Source organism: Magnolia sinica, chromosome 5 (assembly GCF_029962835.1).
Source record: "Magnolia sinica isolate HGM2019 chromosome 5, MsV1, whole genome shotgun sequence".
Taxonomy (NCBI): Eukaryota; Viridiplantae; Streptophyta; class Magnoliopsida; order Magnoliales; family Magnoliaceae; genus Magnolia; species Magnolia sinica.
In genome coordinates, this window is record NC_080577.1 from 110,222,427 (window position 1) to 110,239,336 (window position 16,910).

General features: G+C 39.1%; 1 protein-coding gene across 1 annotated transcript in view; it reads left to right on the top strand.

The window, feature by feature from the left end:
* Positions 1 to 241: 241 nt before the first annotated feature.
* LOC131246678 (uncharacterized) overlaps positions 242 to 16,910 on the top strand; it is a 37,153-nt gene continuing 20,484 nt past the window's right edge. Inside the window, exons 1-2 of the mRNA XM_058247033.1 lie at positions 242 to 513; positions 15,983 to 16,193. Coding sequence (XP_058103016.1) covers positions 346 to 513; positions 15,983 to 16,193 — 379 coding nt within the window. The 5' untranslated portion in view covers positions 242 to 345. The remainder of the gene's footprint in view (positions 514 to 15,982; positions 16,194 to 16,910) is intronic.

Sequence of the window (16,910 nt, forward strand, 5' to 3'; positions counted from 1 at the left end):
ACCCAAAAAATTAAATCTCTACTAACAGTTCATGTTTTTTGTCCGCCCAACCTGATGAAACACTCCTATCTCTCACACGTATCCAAAGTTCCCACGTGCGAGGCGAGTGGAATTTCAAAGTGCGCTCGAGCGAGTGCTTTTAGCAGCTTCCTCTCTCTCCGGCTGTCTCCTTGTCCGATCGCCTTTTGAGCTTTTCTTTGTTCTTTCCTTCTTCCCTATAAGCATCTCTTCTCCTATATAAGAAGTGAAATCAAATGCAGAGAAATACGATTCCTGGTTTTTGATTTCCTGCATTTGGATTCCCGTAAGAAATAGCATTCTGGTATTTCGCGACTGAGAGTAGCGATGGAGATCACGAAAAAGCCAAGAGAGCATATTGAGTATATTAGGAGAGAGACATTCTCCATGGGAGGAAAACCAAATCCTCTAGCGGGAGCTTTACATCAGGCCGTAAATTATCTGTCCGCCGAGCTGTATGCTAAAGACGTCCATTTCCTCATGGAGCTCATTCAGGTCTCTCTCTCTCTCTCCCTCTCTCTCTCTCTCTCTCTCAGAATGGCAAATAGGCTGAGCCGGCCGACACGGACCGGTTCGGCAGGAGGATGGACCGGTCTGGGTGGGCTTTAACCGCTGTTGGCCCGTTATGAGTTTTAGGCCCAATAACGTACTGGGCTCGGCTTAATCCATGATAGCAAATCTAATTCTCAGGAAATATTAAAATTTTGTGGGTTTTCTCGGGATATTACTGGGAAAATCTCGCAAAACTAACAATATTTTATAAATTAATAAATAATTTTAAAATGTTAATTTATAATTATGTATTAAGTTAGTTCCGAATTTAAATACTTGTTACGTTAATCACGCGATAAATTGGTGGAAAAATCGCGAAATATTCATCACATAGATATTTTAAAATTTGCAAGATTTGTGTTGATCCAAACCCGAACCCGATTTTAACACGGTTAGATCGGGTTCGGGTTTGATTTTTCTTACCCAAATTTGATTCGGCTGGTGTGATAATCTCCACGTCAATGATACGGATGGGGTTTTAACCGTTTAATACGATAATCGTTTGGCCTCGGGTTGATGAAGTCCGAATTGGGTTTATTAGATACTTATTAAAGTCCGGCACCACTTTAATCCAAACCGTGCAATTCTCGGGCCCCACTCTAAATGATGGCATGTGTACATCAAAGTCAGATTTGTTGGGCCACCTGTACTTCTTTTCTAGAAAAATCCTACGTTGATTCATGTAACGGGAGATAGTAGATGGTGGACCCCACATTAAGTGGGCCACGTACCTAAAGTTGAGATCCCAACTAGGGCCTAACTTCTGGGACCTGTTTAGATGATTAGTCGGGTTCGGGCCCATCTTTTACCCAGTTAAAAGATGTGCTGCTTGGTACAGCCCCACTTTAATCAAAACCGCACAATTCTCAGGCCCCACTTTAAAAGTCAGATTTATTGGGTCATCTGTCCTTCCTTTCTAGAACAAGGCTTTTTTCAAATAAGCCAATTCGTTTGGGACCCTTGCGGATCCATTCTTTTTTCTATTAAAAGATCAGCCATCTGTGTTTTCACGTTGAGGAATGGTGGGCCCCACATTAAATGGGCCACGTACCTAAAGTTAATATCCTAACTGGGGCCTAATTTCTAGGACCCGTTTAGATGACTAGTTGGGTTCGGGTCCATCTCTTACCCAGTTAAAAGATGTGCTGCTTGGTACGGCCCCACTTTAATCCAAACCGCACAATTCTCGGGCCCCACTTTAAAAGTCAGATTTATTGGGCCATCTGTCCTTCCTTTTCAGAACAAGGCTTTTTTTTCGAATAAGCCAATTCGTTTGGGACCCTACAGATCCATTCTTTTTTCAATTAAAAGATCAGCCATCTGTCTTTGTGTTTTCACGTTGAGAAATGGTGGGCCCCACATTAAATGGGCCACGTACCTAAAGTTAATATCCTAACTGGGGCCTAATTTCTGGGACCCGTTTAGATGACTAGTCGGGTTCGGGTCCATCTTTTACCCAGTTAAAAGATGTGCGTAGGCCATGTCTCAGTTAATGACTGGGTTATGTTGAACTTGCGTGATGACCTAACCTGATGGGATTTAAATTATTTTGGGCCTTATCTCTGATAGTAGTAGGTGGTCCAATTAAATGCTGCCATGTCATGGGACTGTAGATGTGATACCCGTAGGGTGAATGGGAACAACCTGCATTCAAAACATAAAAGCTAGAATGGGACCACAAAGACCTAGACCCGATGAGAGTGAAACTCCAGTGCACGGGTAATTCATACTCGTGAAAAGTCTTGTGATGGTCAATCACTTACAATGTGTTTACACGTGCTACAGTGCCGATTCTATTGACCATCTGAGCCGTTCAAAAGGTGGACCCATTTATCAAGGTCGCTTTGCTAGAAAGTCTGGCGGAGTCGTTCATTAACTTGGTCACACATCAAGTGGGCCACACATGTGTTGAATAAGACCATCAACGGTCCGTATATAGAGCTGTATCGTCTTTTATGCCAGTGTAACTTGGCCTAATGGGTGGGCCAGCTTGAACTTTATTCGAGGAGATTCTTCGAGATGAGCCCACCTTAGATTGACTTGGGCCTCCTCCGTACACGTCCACTGGCACGTGTGACAGGTTTGGTTACTCCATTCAATTCACTGTATTCCTAGTAAGAATCCAGAGGGCATTTGAATCTTAAGTTACTTAAGATAAGGAACTTATGCACGAGGATTTAGAATAATTGTTCGGCTTTGGTCGATGATAGGAATTTGGAATTCTACTCGGATTTGCTTTCATGGGTGTTGTACGTTGAGATCTAGATGGACTGCATCCTGTATCACGGTTTGCAGTTGTAAAAGCTTGATGACGTTCTTTTGTTATTTCCTTTACTTTGGCTAGCGCTGAATCCTGTGTGGGACTCATAATGGGAGGTCGAGTCGAATAATAAGGCCGAGTAAGGACTCTTGCAAGCTGCATTTCAGCCATACTTATCAACTGAACCACTTCATATATGTTCCCAATGAAATGTATCTGAACTCGATCATGAATTGTTGATCGTAAACTGTTTATGAACCGTGCTGCCTTTTATAATTTGGTCTCCGTCGAGTCATTCCGCGTTGCTAACCAGTGGAATTTTTCAGTGTATTATGTGACAGTTCGATTCCTTTATCGACAATTTTTGTATTGCTGGAACAATACATGCTCATAGTCAATAGGAAAGAATCATGATCGAAGAACGCGTTTCATCCGTGAACATGATCGGATGGGTACCTTGTTTTGTCGGGCACATGCAAGTTGTAATTGCTCGTACCATGAAAATACACCAGATTTTAATTTATTGCTACTAATTTCACTTTAAAAAAAAAGTAAAAATGTTCCGTTACATTCATGTATCAAAATATCGTTCTATTTCGGCTAATCAATCGAGGAAATCTTTTATACACAATAAGCCATTAAAATTGAAAAATTCGGCCTTACCTCGTTAATTTCTTTTAATATTATCTAGTTGATCGTCTTTATGCACCGGTCGTTGGACAACACCATGACTGATGTCCTCCTTGCTGGAGCTCGACTCATCTGGGGTAGCTCTACGATTCACCTTCAGAAGTGCTTTACGAAAATTAGGGTTATGCTGTACAGTGATCACAGGTGGTTGAGTATTGCTTGGGCTCGCAGTGGAATTAACGCATTTGCAATACGATTGAGTGTTGCCTGTAGTCCTTACATAGTCAATTGACTCTCCCGTTGGAAAGCTATCATTCTTCCCAATAAATAATGAATCCCTAAATCACCGTTTATAGGATTTTTTTGCATTCCATTATTAGTTGCCATCAGTCTGAGAGGAATCCTTTCTCTAATACCAATTCACACAGGGAAAGACGTGATAAGGTTGATCATCGTTTTCCTCTTGACAACTAATTTGAATCCACGAACTTCTTTGAATTCCTCACAGAGTTTCTCAAATCCATGAGGGATAAAAAATCAAAATAAATTTTAATAAATTTGAAAATAAATTGATCAATCATAAAAATGAAATTATAATCCTTTAAATTAGGGTTGATAGTCAGGCGGGTTGGGTCGGATTGGTGCTCAACCCTAGCCCAACCCAAGGTTCCTATACCTCAACCCTAACCCAACCCAACCTCGGGTTTGGAAAACTCAACTCAAGCTTAACCCAAGTAGGTTAAGCAGGATCGATCGGGTGAATACATGCTAATATTTTCGTTATTACATTAGTCTGCTATATTTTCAATATACATTTTATTTTTTGTACATATGATTTTATTAATTATATATGTGGTTATTTATTGTAAAGAACTTTATTTTTTCTAAACAAACAAGCTAAATATATAGGACAACTACTCCTTTAAAAGTCATGTTATGTAGCACGCAATCCATTAGGGAGAGAGAAATTCGGTGTATCTTATTAGCTTGGTCATCATAAATGACATGGACCAGTGAAACCTGATGGTACTGGTGCCTTCAACACAGTTGATCCGCACTCAATTATAATTTATAAGTGACTTATATATCGGTCGGGTTTGGGTTGGGTCAGGCATCTCGAGACCTCAACCCATGTCCAACCCAAGTTTTATCGGGTTTGTGTTTATATAGCCCAAGCCCGAGACTGAACTCGATACATCTTGCCCAAGCCCAACCCAATATCAGGATAGTCATGGGTCTGTCAGGTTAAACCCATCTGACTTTCAGCCCTCCTTTAAATAATGAGTTTAAACCTAGGACGAAGTTTTAGACTCAAACTAAAATCAAATTCCCTAAAAATGTGCCTTACTATAAATAATAAATTTACTATTTATAAATGGTCATGATTCCTACTAGATTTCATTATTTTTGGCTAAAAATAATAAGTGTCCAATTTGACCTAACCACATTATTCTCCTAATTTTTTGAAGTCGTTTCATGTTGGGCACTTCTCCTACAATTCAAAAGGATCAAAAGTTATGATCGAAATAAAGCTTACTATTTATACTAAAAATGAAAATAAAATGGACTTTCGAATGCCGGTATAATGGAATCTCATAAATCCAGCATGGGCAAACCAACATAGCGGGGTTGGTGGGCTAAAGTAAATTCTTCTACCTTAAAATCATATATGGTATGTCAAAAAACTTATTTCAATTTGTGAGATATGATTATTTTAAGGTTTTGACTGTCGCTAGCACTTCTGCCTCCAGTCGGCCACACCATAAGAAACATCATGAATTGAATGACCACTGTTGACAACTTCTCGGGGGCCATAAATTTTGATCTAGCTTATATTTGTTTTTGTTTTTTATTTTTCTCCTTCATTCATGTTTTTGTTACTTTATGAAAAGGTAGGATGACAAATAAACATCACTGAGAGCCCACTGGGAAGGTCTCAATGGTGGATGCTTTTATCTCCTTTGTTTCTTGTGATATGGTCCACTTGAGTTTTGAATATGCTTCAATTTTAGGCTCATGCTATGAAATAAAATGATATAGAATAGCGGATGGACAACGTAGATAATATATACATCCATGCTGATGGATGGCCCCACAAAGTGTACTCAGTATGCTATAGTAAGCAATCTGCTTTTAGGTCCCACATAATGAATAGTCCCAATCAAGGTTGATGGATATAATGGATGCAATGGGCCTTGTTCAATCCTCAAGTATAGGGTTGTGATGTAGTAATAAACTCGGTAAGATCGAGGTCGAATCCCAAGGGACTGATACTTGTACATTATCTGAAATTAAATAGAAGTAGAACTAGAATGAGATGAAATCTAAATCAAGTGTAAGTTGAGGAATAATGATGAAATAATTATCTAAAACTTAAAGAATTCAGGTAAAGAAAACTAGGGTGCCAAGGATCCACTTGTAGAGATTAGGGAGATCTTATGCCTGCGTCAAGAATTCAATTGGACTTAGAGTCCCATCTTCATGGAAATCAAAACCGAACTTCCTTTGATATAGTTTTCAAAAGACGGAAGGTATATGAATTAGAATGGATTCCATCACCAAACCATGCCCAGGAGACAAGGTAAACAATAGAATTAAACTAATTACCAACCAATCAACATGCTATGAAGGTTAGGAAGGGTACCATTATCCAACCATGCCCAGGAGACGATGGTGAACAACAGGGCTTCCTGACGTCATAAACATAAAAAAGGGAAAGAAAATACTCAAAGCCATCGCAGACCCATTGTAATTTTAGTCACAACAGACCATTAAAAACTAAAAATATTCCCATAATAAAATTAAATTAGAATCCATTCAATCTAAACAAAAGGCACACGCATAAATTCTCCCATTACGTTACAAGCTTCACCTCTTAGCCCTAGCTAAGAGGTTTAGCCAACCATGATTAGGCTAGATCTCATAAGAATAAAAGAAAACTCTAACAGATATACTCTCCCTGCTCCACGCTCACGTCCAGATCAACCCTCCCTTCTCGCTTCTCTCTTCTCTCTTTATAACATATTAGGGATGGTGGAGAGCTTTCGCAGCAACAGTCGGTGAGAAGATTACGCAGCAGAGAAGCGGCGTGCGCAAAAAAGAGTGAAAACCCCCTGCTTTTGAACTCGGTTTGCTCGATGGACTATCCAATTATTTTGAAACTGACATCATAGATAGAGTTAGGACCACCCTTTCAAAAGGTTGAACGGTCTGGATCATCGATCTGATCACGGACGGTGGTCCGCAATTGCCCGCAATTTTCGATTTTCCCGGACGAGGCTTCTTATGCACGGGTTGCGCTAAGCTCTCGGTGGGACCCACTTCAGCTATATTTTGAGAAATCCACGCCGTCCACCAGATTCCTCTCAAATTTTTGGTCGGGAATGGTCGGTTTTGGATAGGTTTTGGCATGGCCCACGGATTTTCTATTCAGCCGTCCATCCTGCGTTTGACGGCTGAAAACCGATCAAGCTGTCCTCTTTTAATTTCCACTTCTAGGTCTGGGTCATATGGTTCTCGTGCTTCAAATGGACGGTCCAGATCATCCCCATAATCGAAGATGGTGGCCCACTCATCACTTCAGCGCAATGCCCTGCGAACAGAGGAGAGAGATTCTCTCTCACTTTGGAAAGTCGGGTCAAACAGACTTTGACTGGGCTTCCACTCCAGTGCATGTGTACTCCATGTACACGCAGTGTAGTGTGGAGTCCATCATGATAATCTTGAAAAATCTGCTCCGTTCATTCGTTTTTTCAGTTCTTTTAAGGAGTTGAGACCAAATTTGAAGTATATCCGGATATCAGGTGGGCCCCATATCACCATTTTGGTGGCTGATCTATCAGTTGGGCCACTTCTAGAGAGATTCAAGAGCTGAAATTCGACGTGTATTGTTCATTTATGGTCCTCAGGCCATGTATGAAGTTTCAAGCTGAACGGATGGTGGAAACCCTGTGATCTTGCATTCTGGATGATTTTCGGGCTCGTTTAACATGAGTGGCCTGATTTTCTCAATTCTTTGGCGTGTAAATCCGTCGATCTTGGTCCCTTGGAGTCCGTCCCTTACCTTGGTGACATCAGAGCGTTAAATCCACGCTCTTAGCATCCTTTTCAATCACATGCTCGTAAATTCACCCTGTAGCACAAACATGATTTAAATAGCCCTTTAAACATTTTCATGGTCGTAAATCCATGTAATAACTGGGGTCTAATATGCAATATTTGACCCTCAATACAACCCCCAACCAGCATCTTGCTAGTCCCGAGCAAAGTATACAAAAATAAGTTGAGAATTACAAGAAGTTTTCTATAAACTCGAGTGATTTTTTTTTTTAACCATTAAAATAATCCAAGAACTAGAATTCTAAGATTCATGGATGATGGGCATTACTTTCTCCTAGATTTGAGTGTACAATAGACTTCCTAATCAAGTTCAAAATATTAATCCATCAATTAGAAAAAATTCTAAACGTTAAGATCCATGGGTGTATAGTGTAATCTCAGCTTATCAACATTAATATTCAATTCGTTATTTCATGATATCATTGGTTACCAACAAGAGCATTCAAGACACCCAGAACCTAAATTAAAATGTGCCTCACAGATCATTCTTTTTCTTTCTTTCAGCTTTTGATTTTTCTATTAAAAGTAATGCCAAGGAGGGGAATCAAGTCCTTACCTATAGGGAGCAAACCTATGGTGAAGACTGTACACCTAACCCTTTTCACATATCATCCATAGGGAATTAAATCTACACCTATAGGGAGCAAACCTATGGTGAAGATTATTCGCCCAACCCTTTCCAAAGGTATCTATTTTTTTTTATTTTTTTTATCTAGGTATTTTCTTTTTCTTCAATTGATCATGATAGGTAAATTTTCCAGGTTCTAGGCTGGTTCCTTACATGCTTAGTGATTACCAAGTTAACCCTTCAATATCAAACTGAAACCTGAATGTAAAAGCGAAATGTGACATGTAAAATCATGACTCAATCAATGTTTATAACTTCTAATTCTGGATTAACAATTTAAACTTAACTGTGAAGTCTAACAGATGGCTGAATCCAAGAGACATAAATTACGAACATCAAGTATCTCGCAATTCTAAATCAAAGATGGCTGTCAAAATTTCATCGAATTTATAAAAAAATTTAAAAAAAATTTGAAAATTTTCACAATTTTTTTGCTCAAGACTTGCCCAAGACCAAGAAAACACTGATTAGGTAATCTAATCTCCAACCCCCAACCTAAAATCTACATTGTCCTCAATGTAAAAGATATGAGCATGCAATGCACATGAGACAATGAAAGTAAATGAGAAGTGATGGGAAGATATTACCTGGACGAAGGAATCAAGGAGCTTTTACCAAAGAGATCGCAGTGTGAGAGCGGGTCAGCACAAGAGTGAAACCAACGAAAGTAAACTATCCTAAAAATAACTTAGAAAGCAAACTATCCTAAAAACAACTTAGAAAGCAAACTAACCTAATGGCATAAAACCATCTAATTTAGAACGACATCAAGCAAACTATCCTAGTCCTATGAAAGAAAGGGAAAAATTACTCAGTCATGCCGCAAAGTTCCTCTTCCAGCCAATATCTGGATAAATTTCTCAATAGGTTTCTCAACAAGATCATCTAAAAGCCCTTTTTGCAATAGGCTTGGATGCCCTGGAGCATGAATGTTCAGAAAAACTTATGTATCTCAACAAAAATTTGTCGTTAATTCGCCTGAGGTATCCAAAGTATATATGATTCACCTATGATGGAAAAAGTTTCAATGTTAGTATCACATGGTGAATCAGAGACTACAAGTAAATAAAACTCAGAAAACTTTTCAGAAAGTGATGTAGTCTTGACACATTCCGAAGTTTCAGACTTCAGTTCAATTTTCAGCTTCTCCTCCCTTAATGGTAAATAGTTAGGATCTGAGGAATAAGGGGCTTCAGAGTAAGGGTTCTCTCGGTTAGTAAAAACTACCGAGGTACTGTCTTGTGAGGCATCCACTATTTCATGTATCATGGGGTCGTCAGAATCCACAAAGTGTGCCATGCATGTAGTCAAAGGATTGAGACAATCAGCTGAGAATGACTCGTCTCCTGCATCGAAGTCTATGATGATTTGTCCAAGGATTTCATTATCTTTTGAAGTGGATGGACGCTTGCTCGCTTGCTGTTGCCCTTCATAGACAGATGGACAAACAATAGGTGAAGAATTGATGTGAAGACCCTGACCATTGAAGCTTCTCAGTGGATGCATTGAATCATCTAAAGTGTGTAGCTTAGATTGTGGCCTCAACTGGGTAGTTTTAAATTCCAGAGTCATATCAAGCAAATCGTCCATCACCCGAATCATATCATTATTCAATTCAGGGCAGTGGTCTAAACATGCATCACAAGGGTTGGAAGGGATAGTTAAAATTGGTTCATTCTCCACATTCAAATTAGTCATGTTAGACAGGTGGAGTAGATCACTATGGTTGACAACTTCCTGAACCTCTTGATCATTGGCAGGGGCCACACTTGAGATTGAATCCCAATACTCATCATCGTCAAGTTCCATGCAGTGTACACTTGGGATGGGATCACATTCCTCACATTCTATTCCTAGATTGGGTTGAGGTTCGAATAAACTAACCTCTACCTCATCAGTGTAATCATGTGTGTCATGTGAGTGAAGTATGTCACTATCATTATATTTGAAAGACACCCACGTCTCTTGATCATTCCTTTGGACAGTCATCGAGATCGACTCATCGGGAAATTGAACCATATGATCATTAATGAACTCCAGCTCTTCATTCATAATTTTAGTTTCGTCCACAAGCGAGTTAGGATCACTTTTCTCGCATTGTGTTTCTAGATTGAGTTGTAACTGGGACGAACGAGCCTCCAATGCTTGATCAATGCGCAATGCAAGTACTTATATTGTTTTTCTAAGGCCCGAAAAATCATATATGTCGCCCTGAAGTGTCTCCTCTTGGGTCGTTTCTGATTGAGTTTCAAAGGTAGAAGATCCAAGAAAATGTTCACTAGGGTGTATTGCTGGTTCATCTTTCCAATTTTGATGTTTCCACTGATCATAGTCATATGGATCATATGTAGGAGAATTTGGTGGTTGGTAATACATATTATCACTTATTGTTTTCTTTTTATCGGATGGGTGATAATAATTCTCACTCACATAATTATGATAACCCCAACACTCACGTACTGTTTTGTTAATCCGTGGGGGTGTAATTGTTCTCCTGCACATGATCACATAAGGACTTCTTAACCGGTAGATCTTTATATTTTGATCGGTTCTCGATGATAGTTTTAGAAAAGTTTTGAGACATAGGTTGATTTCTATCATAATCATCATCCCAATATACGTTATTCTTCTCAGCATACTAACGTTCCCACTCATGCATATACATGGTGAAACCCAAACTCTGAATCTAATTTTAAGAAAAACAAAAGAAAAGATCCTACAACAATATGGAAAGTAAGAGGAGGAGAAGTTAGAAGGAAGGTACCAAGTTAGAAATTCCTATGTTAAGATCCTGCAAAAGAAAACAAAAGAAATTAGTTCCTAAAAATAGAAATTCTAAAGTTAGAAAATTCTAAAATGGAAATAGAAAGTTAGTTTCTAAAAAAAAAAAGTTTCCTAAACCTAGAATTAGAAAGTTTCTAAAAATAAAGGAAAAATGAGTTAGTTTCTAAAATTAGAAAGAGTTTCTAAAAAGGAAAAAAACTAACCTAGTTTCTAAAAATAAAAGAGGAAAGTTCTAAACCTAAAGTTAGAAAGTTCTAATTTAGAAATCCTAATCCAAAAATAGAAAGCAATGTTAGTTTCTAAAAAAGAAAAAAAATTCTAAAATAAATGAAAGCCTAGAAATAGAAAATTCCTAAAAATAGAAAGTTAGTTTCTAAAAAGGAAACCTAGAATAAGAAAGTTTTTAAAACTAAAATCCTAATTCTAAGAACAGAAGAAGTAAAGAAATCAGAAAGAGGTTACCAAATTAGAAGTTTATGTCAGGATCCTACAAAACAGGAAAACAGATTAGTTTCTAAAAATAGAAAAAATTCTAACATAAAATTAAAAAATCCTAATCTTAAACTAATCCTAAAACTAGTTAATCTCAGAAAAACGTAACCGTCAATCCTCGGCAATGGAGCCAAAAACTTGTTCAATCCCCAAGTATAGAGTTGTGATGTAGGAATAAACTCGGTAAGACCGAGTTTGAATCCCAATGGACTGATACTTGTACGTTATCTGAAATTAAATAGAACTAGAACTAGAATGAGATGAAATATAAGTCGAGTGTAAGTTGAGGAATAATGATGAAATAATTATCTAAAACTTAAAGAATTCAGGTAAATGAAACTAGGGTGCCAAGGATTCACTTGTAGAGATCATGGAGATCTTATGCCTGCATCAAGAATTCAACTGGACTTAGAGTCCCATCTTCATCCAGTTGAAGAATGTAACCATGGAAATCAAAACTGAACTTCCTTTGATATAGTTTTCAAGAGACGGAAGGTATATGAATTAGAATGGATTCCATCACCAAACCATGCCCAGGAGACAAGGTAAACAATAGAATTAAACTAATTACCAACCAATCAACATGCTATGAAGGTTAGGAAGGGTACCGTCATCCAACCATGCCCAGGAGACGATGGTGAACAACAGGGCTTCCTGACGTCATAAACATCACTCAAAGCTATTGCAGACCTAAAGCCATCGCAGACCCATTGTAATTTTAGTCACAACAGACCATTAAAAACTAAAAATATTCCCATAATAAAATTAAATTAAAATCCATTCAATCTAAACAAAAGGCACACGCATAAATTCTCCCATCACGCTACAAGCTTCACCTCTTAGCCCTAGCTAAGAGGTTTAGCCAACCATGATTAGGCTAGATCTCATAAGAATAAAAGAAAACTCTAACAGATATACTCTCCCTGCTCCACGCTCACGTCCAGATCAGCCCTCCCTTCTCGCTTCTCTCTTCTCTCTTTATAACATGCTAGGGACGGTGGAGAGCTTTCGCAGCAACAGTCGGTGAGAAGATTACGCAGCAGAGAAGCGACGTGTGCAAAAAGGAGTGAAAACCCCCTGCTTTTGAACTTGGTTTGCCTGACTGACTGTCCAATTATTTTGAAACTGACATCATAGATAGAGTTAGGACCACCCTTTCAAGAGGTTGAATGGTCTGGATCATCGATCTGATCACGGACGGTGGCCCGCAACTGCCCGTAATTTTCGATTTTCCCAGACGAGGCTTCTTGCGCACGGGCTGCGCTGAGCTCTCGATGGGACCCACTTCAGCTATATTTTGAGAAATCCACGCCGTCCACTAGATTCCTCTCAAAATTTTGGTCGGGGATGGTCGGTTTTGGATAGGTTTTGGCGTGGCCTACGGATTTTCTATTCAGCCGTCCATCCTGCGTTTGACGGTTCAAAACCAATCAAGCTATCCTCTTTTAATTCCCTCTTCTAGGTCTGGGTCATATGGTTCTCATGCTTCAAATGGACGGTCCAGATCATCCCCAAAATCAAAGATGGTGGCCCACTCATCACTTCAGCGCAATGCCCTGCGAACAGAGGAGAGAGATTCTCTCTCACTTTGGAAAGTCAGGTCAAACGGACTTTAACTGGGCTTCCAGTCTAGTGCACGTCTAGTGCATGTGTACTCCATGTACACGCAGTGTAGTGTGGAGTCCATCATGATAATCTTGAAAAATCTGCTCCGTCCATCCGTTTTTTCAGTTCTTTTAAGGAGTTGAGACCAAATTTGAAGTATATTCGGATATCAGGTGGGCCTCATATCACTGTTTTGGTGGCTGATTTATCAGTTGGGCCACTTCCAGAGAGATCTAAGAGCTGAAATTCGACGTGTACTATTCATTTATGGTCCTTAAGCCATGTATGAAGCTTCAAGCTGAACGGATGGTGGAAACCCTATGATCTTGCATTCTGGACATCTTTCAGGCCACTTGAGCTTCAGTTTTTTGATTTTCTCAGATCTCTGGCATGTAAATCCATCGATCTTGGTCCCTTGGAGTCCGTCCCTTACCTTGGTGACATTAGAGCGTTAAATCCACGCTCGTAGCATCCTTTTCAGCACATGCTCGTAAATTCACCCTGTAGCACAAACACGATTTAAATAGGCCTTTAAACATTTTTACGGTCGTAAATCCATGTAATAACTAGGATCTAATATGCAATATTTGACCCTCAATAAGCCTCACATGATAGATGACCCATATCAAAGTGCGGCCCTTCGTTATGGACAATCCACATCAAGTGCACCCCACCTAATGGATGGCCCACACCCAAGGTCTTATAAGATTGACGGCCCATATCCAAGTGGCCGAACATGATGGATGATCCACGTAGAAGGTGAGTCCCACATGATGGATGGTGGACATCAAAAGTGGGTCCCACATGATGGACAACTAACTTTGAAAGCGAACCCACATGACCCACATGACGGATACATCAAATGTGAACTCAACGTTATGGGTAGTGGACATTGACCATGTAAAGGACAATTAGCATTGATGGTGGGCATCATATGATGGATGACCTAAAACAAGATAGGCCCTCACATGATGGATGACCTACATCAAGGTAGGCCCCACATAATGGACAGTCCAAGTCAAAGTTTAGGCCGTAATGATGAATGGCCCAGACTTTACATGGGCTCACATGATAGACAAGTTACTTTGAAGGTTTGGCCCACACAATAAACGGTCCACATCAAAGATGGGCTCTATATGATTGATTATCCACATCCATTGTTGGATCTAATAGACAGCCCAAATGTCTGAAAACATGAACTTGAAGCCATCTATTCTTTTGCCATTTTGGGCAGTCCATTTATGATGAGATACACCAAAACAACCACATGTTAATCTTATACCTGAATTGTTCTAATTTTTAAAAATAACATCAACTACCACAACAATAGAAAATCTTTTTCAAATATTTTACCAAATATATTTATTTTAAATATTAGCTTTTTCACTTTTAAACAAGTGATTTTTCCAAACAAATTTATTGTAAAATTGGGCAAGTGTCATGTAATGGTCCACCATCTTGTACGTACCAATCAGGTTGGGCATGTGTCATTGACGTAGAGAGGGTCGCGGACAATTTCGTGGCCAAGATGGATCAGAAAAGGCCCGGTCGATGATAATGATCCGGACCGTCAGACCTTAAATTAGGCGTATCTCCCAATCCGGAATGAGTTACTGGACGTAAAATATATGATTTTGCGGTAGAACAAGCTACTTTAGCCACCTAACCCTGCTATGCTAGGTTGCACAAGCTAAATTTGCAAAATACCACCAGATTGACAGTCGTTTCCTTATTTTAATTCCGTTTTTACTACAAATAGTAAGTTTTATTTTGATTATAACTCTTCATCCGTCGGGCTTTAGGAGTTGGGCCCAACGTGAAAAGAGTTTAGAATAATTAGGAGAATAGCTTGGTGAAGCCAAATAGGACACCTACTATTTCTGCCGAAAGCCTTGTGCACTAGTAGACATCACAACCATCTATAAATAGTAAGTTTACTATTTATAGTAAATTGCGAATTGTAGGAGTTTTAGTTATAGTTTGATTCTGATTTCTCTCCCATTGCTTGGTATCCCTATTTAAAGGGTTGTGAACTTGTTTATTTCATTCATCAATCAATTTCGAATTTTATATAAATTATTTTATATTTTCTTATTCTTTTCCTCGTGGATTCAAGGAGTTTATGTGAGGAGTCCAAAGAAATTCCGTGGATTTGGAACAGGTATCCTCTTGAGGAAGACGTGCTTGACCTCATGTCCGTCAGTCATAGACCTGTACATGATCCATGCCTCATGTTGTATTAGTTTCACCATGCATGTACTTCTATCCTGAAATCATACCCATATGTGATGATCCTAACCATTCAAAGGTGGAGCTTTCACCAATTTACAAATTTCTTCTTTTCGGATAAAAAATGATCCAGTGCGAAACACCGGTAAATGAAGTTCTTTATTGGTAGGGTGTCAATGGACCGGGCTCAGGCGTGAAAAATCAGAAATTTGGATAGGACCGGCCTGATGGCCCGGCCCAAAACAATGCAAAATCTGGGCCGAAGTTTACACCAGGCCCGGCCCGTTGACAGCTCCATTTATGGTTGAGAAATTATCAAGTGGGCCCCACCTAAAATCATTCTTTTTTCTGGACTCTTATCACTCAATAGTGAAAAATCTGCTTTTCATACTAGCAACTAAACTATCGCATCTTTTTTTTTTTCTTTTTTTAACCTTACTTTCTAAAGAGGAATATTTATATACACCTCAATGGACTCTAAGTTACGACCCATCTCATTCACACGTGCTAACGTGCCACGAGTGTATTGCATTTGAGTCGTCCAAAATGTGGGCCCCACCATGAATATCTCCTGGTCTAAAATCAGGCTGATCTAATCATGAGGGGGAGAACATGCATGTTCTGTACTTGGTGCAATTGAAGGAATTTGGATTATGAATTTACAGAACGCCGAAGATAATGAGTATTTATCTGATGTGGATCCGTCTCTGGAGTTCGTTATCACATCAAAAGACATCACAGCAACCGGTGCCGCCTCGACTCTACTTATATTCAACAATGAAAGAGGCTTCTCTGAGAAGAACATCGACTCCATATGCAATGTTGGAGGATCGACAAAGAAAGGGAAGAGGCAATGTGGATATATTGGAGAGAAAGGTATTTTGATTCGATAATAGTTTTTCTTCCCATCACTTCTATTACCGAATTTTCTTGAAGCAGATACATAACAAAATCTCTGATGTTTTTCCATTACAAAGTTTTCAGTTGGATTAAGTATTTCCATAGTTGATAACAAAAATTAAAGTGGTCATCTATAAATTTCATTTTCATATAAATGTCCCACTAGAAATAGGAAATTTCAGTAGCTGGCCTATGTAACCCGTAGATGGTTTAAAATCATTTACAGCCTGTCTTGTTTGGTTGTAAGTGATTTACAGATAAATGATTGTCTGTGTTTGGATAGCTTGTAAATTGTTTTAGTCCTGTAAATGGAGAGCCTGTAAATGAAATCGCAACTATTTGCCTGTAAATCTAATGAGGCTGAAATCTGTAAATGATTTACAGCCTGTAAACCATTTACAGGCATCCAAACGACCCCTATTGACTGTTCACTTGGGTGGGTCCTTCCATAGATCTGTGACTGGAATTAAATATCTCACTGTTCAGACAATCTTAATGGTTCAATGCTGAGACATACAGAAGGTTGATGGAAAAGGATATTTGGCAAATGTCGGCAATGAATGTAAAAAGTGATTGGCAAGCAATACCCACCTTATGAATGGTCTTGACAAAGGATGGTTGTGACATGTGTCCTACCTGAGATCAGTGCATCATATAAGAACTTGTTGAGGTACTCAATTTCATCATGGTGGG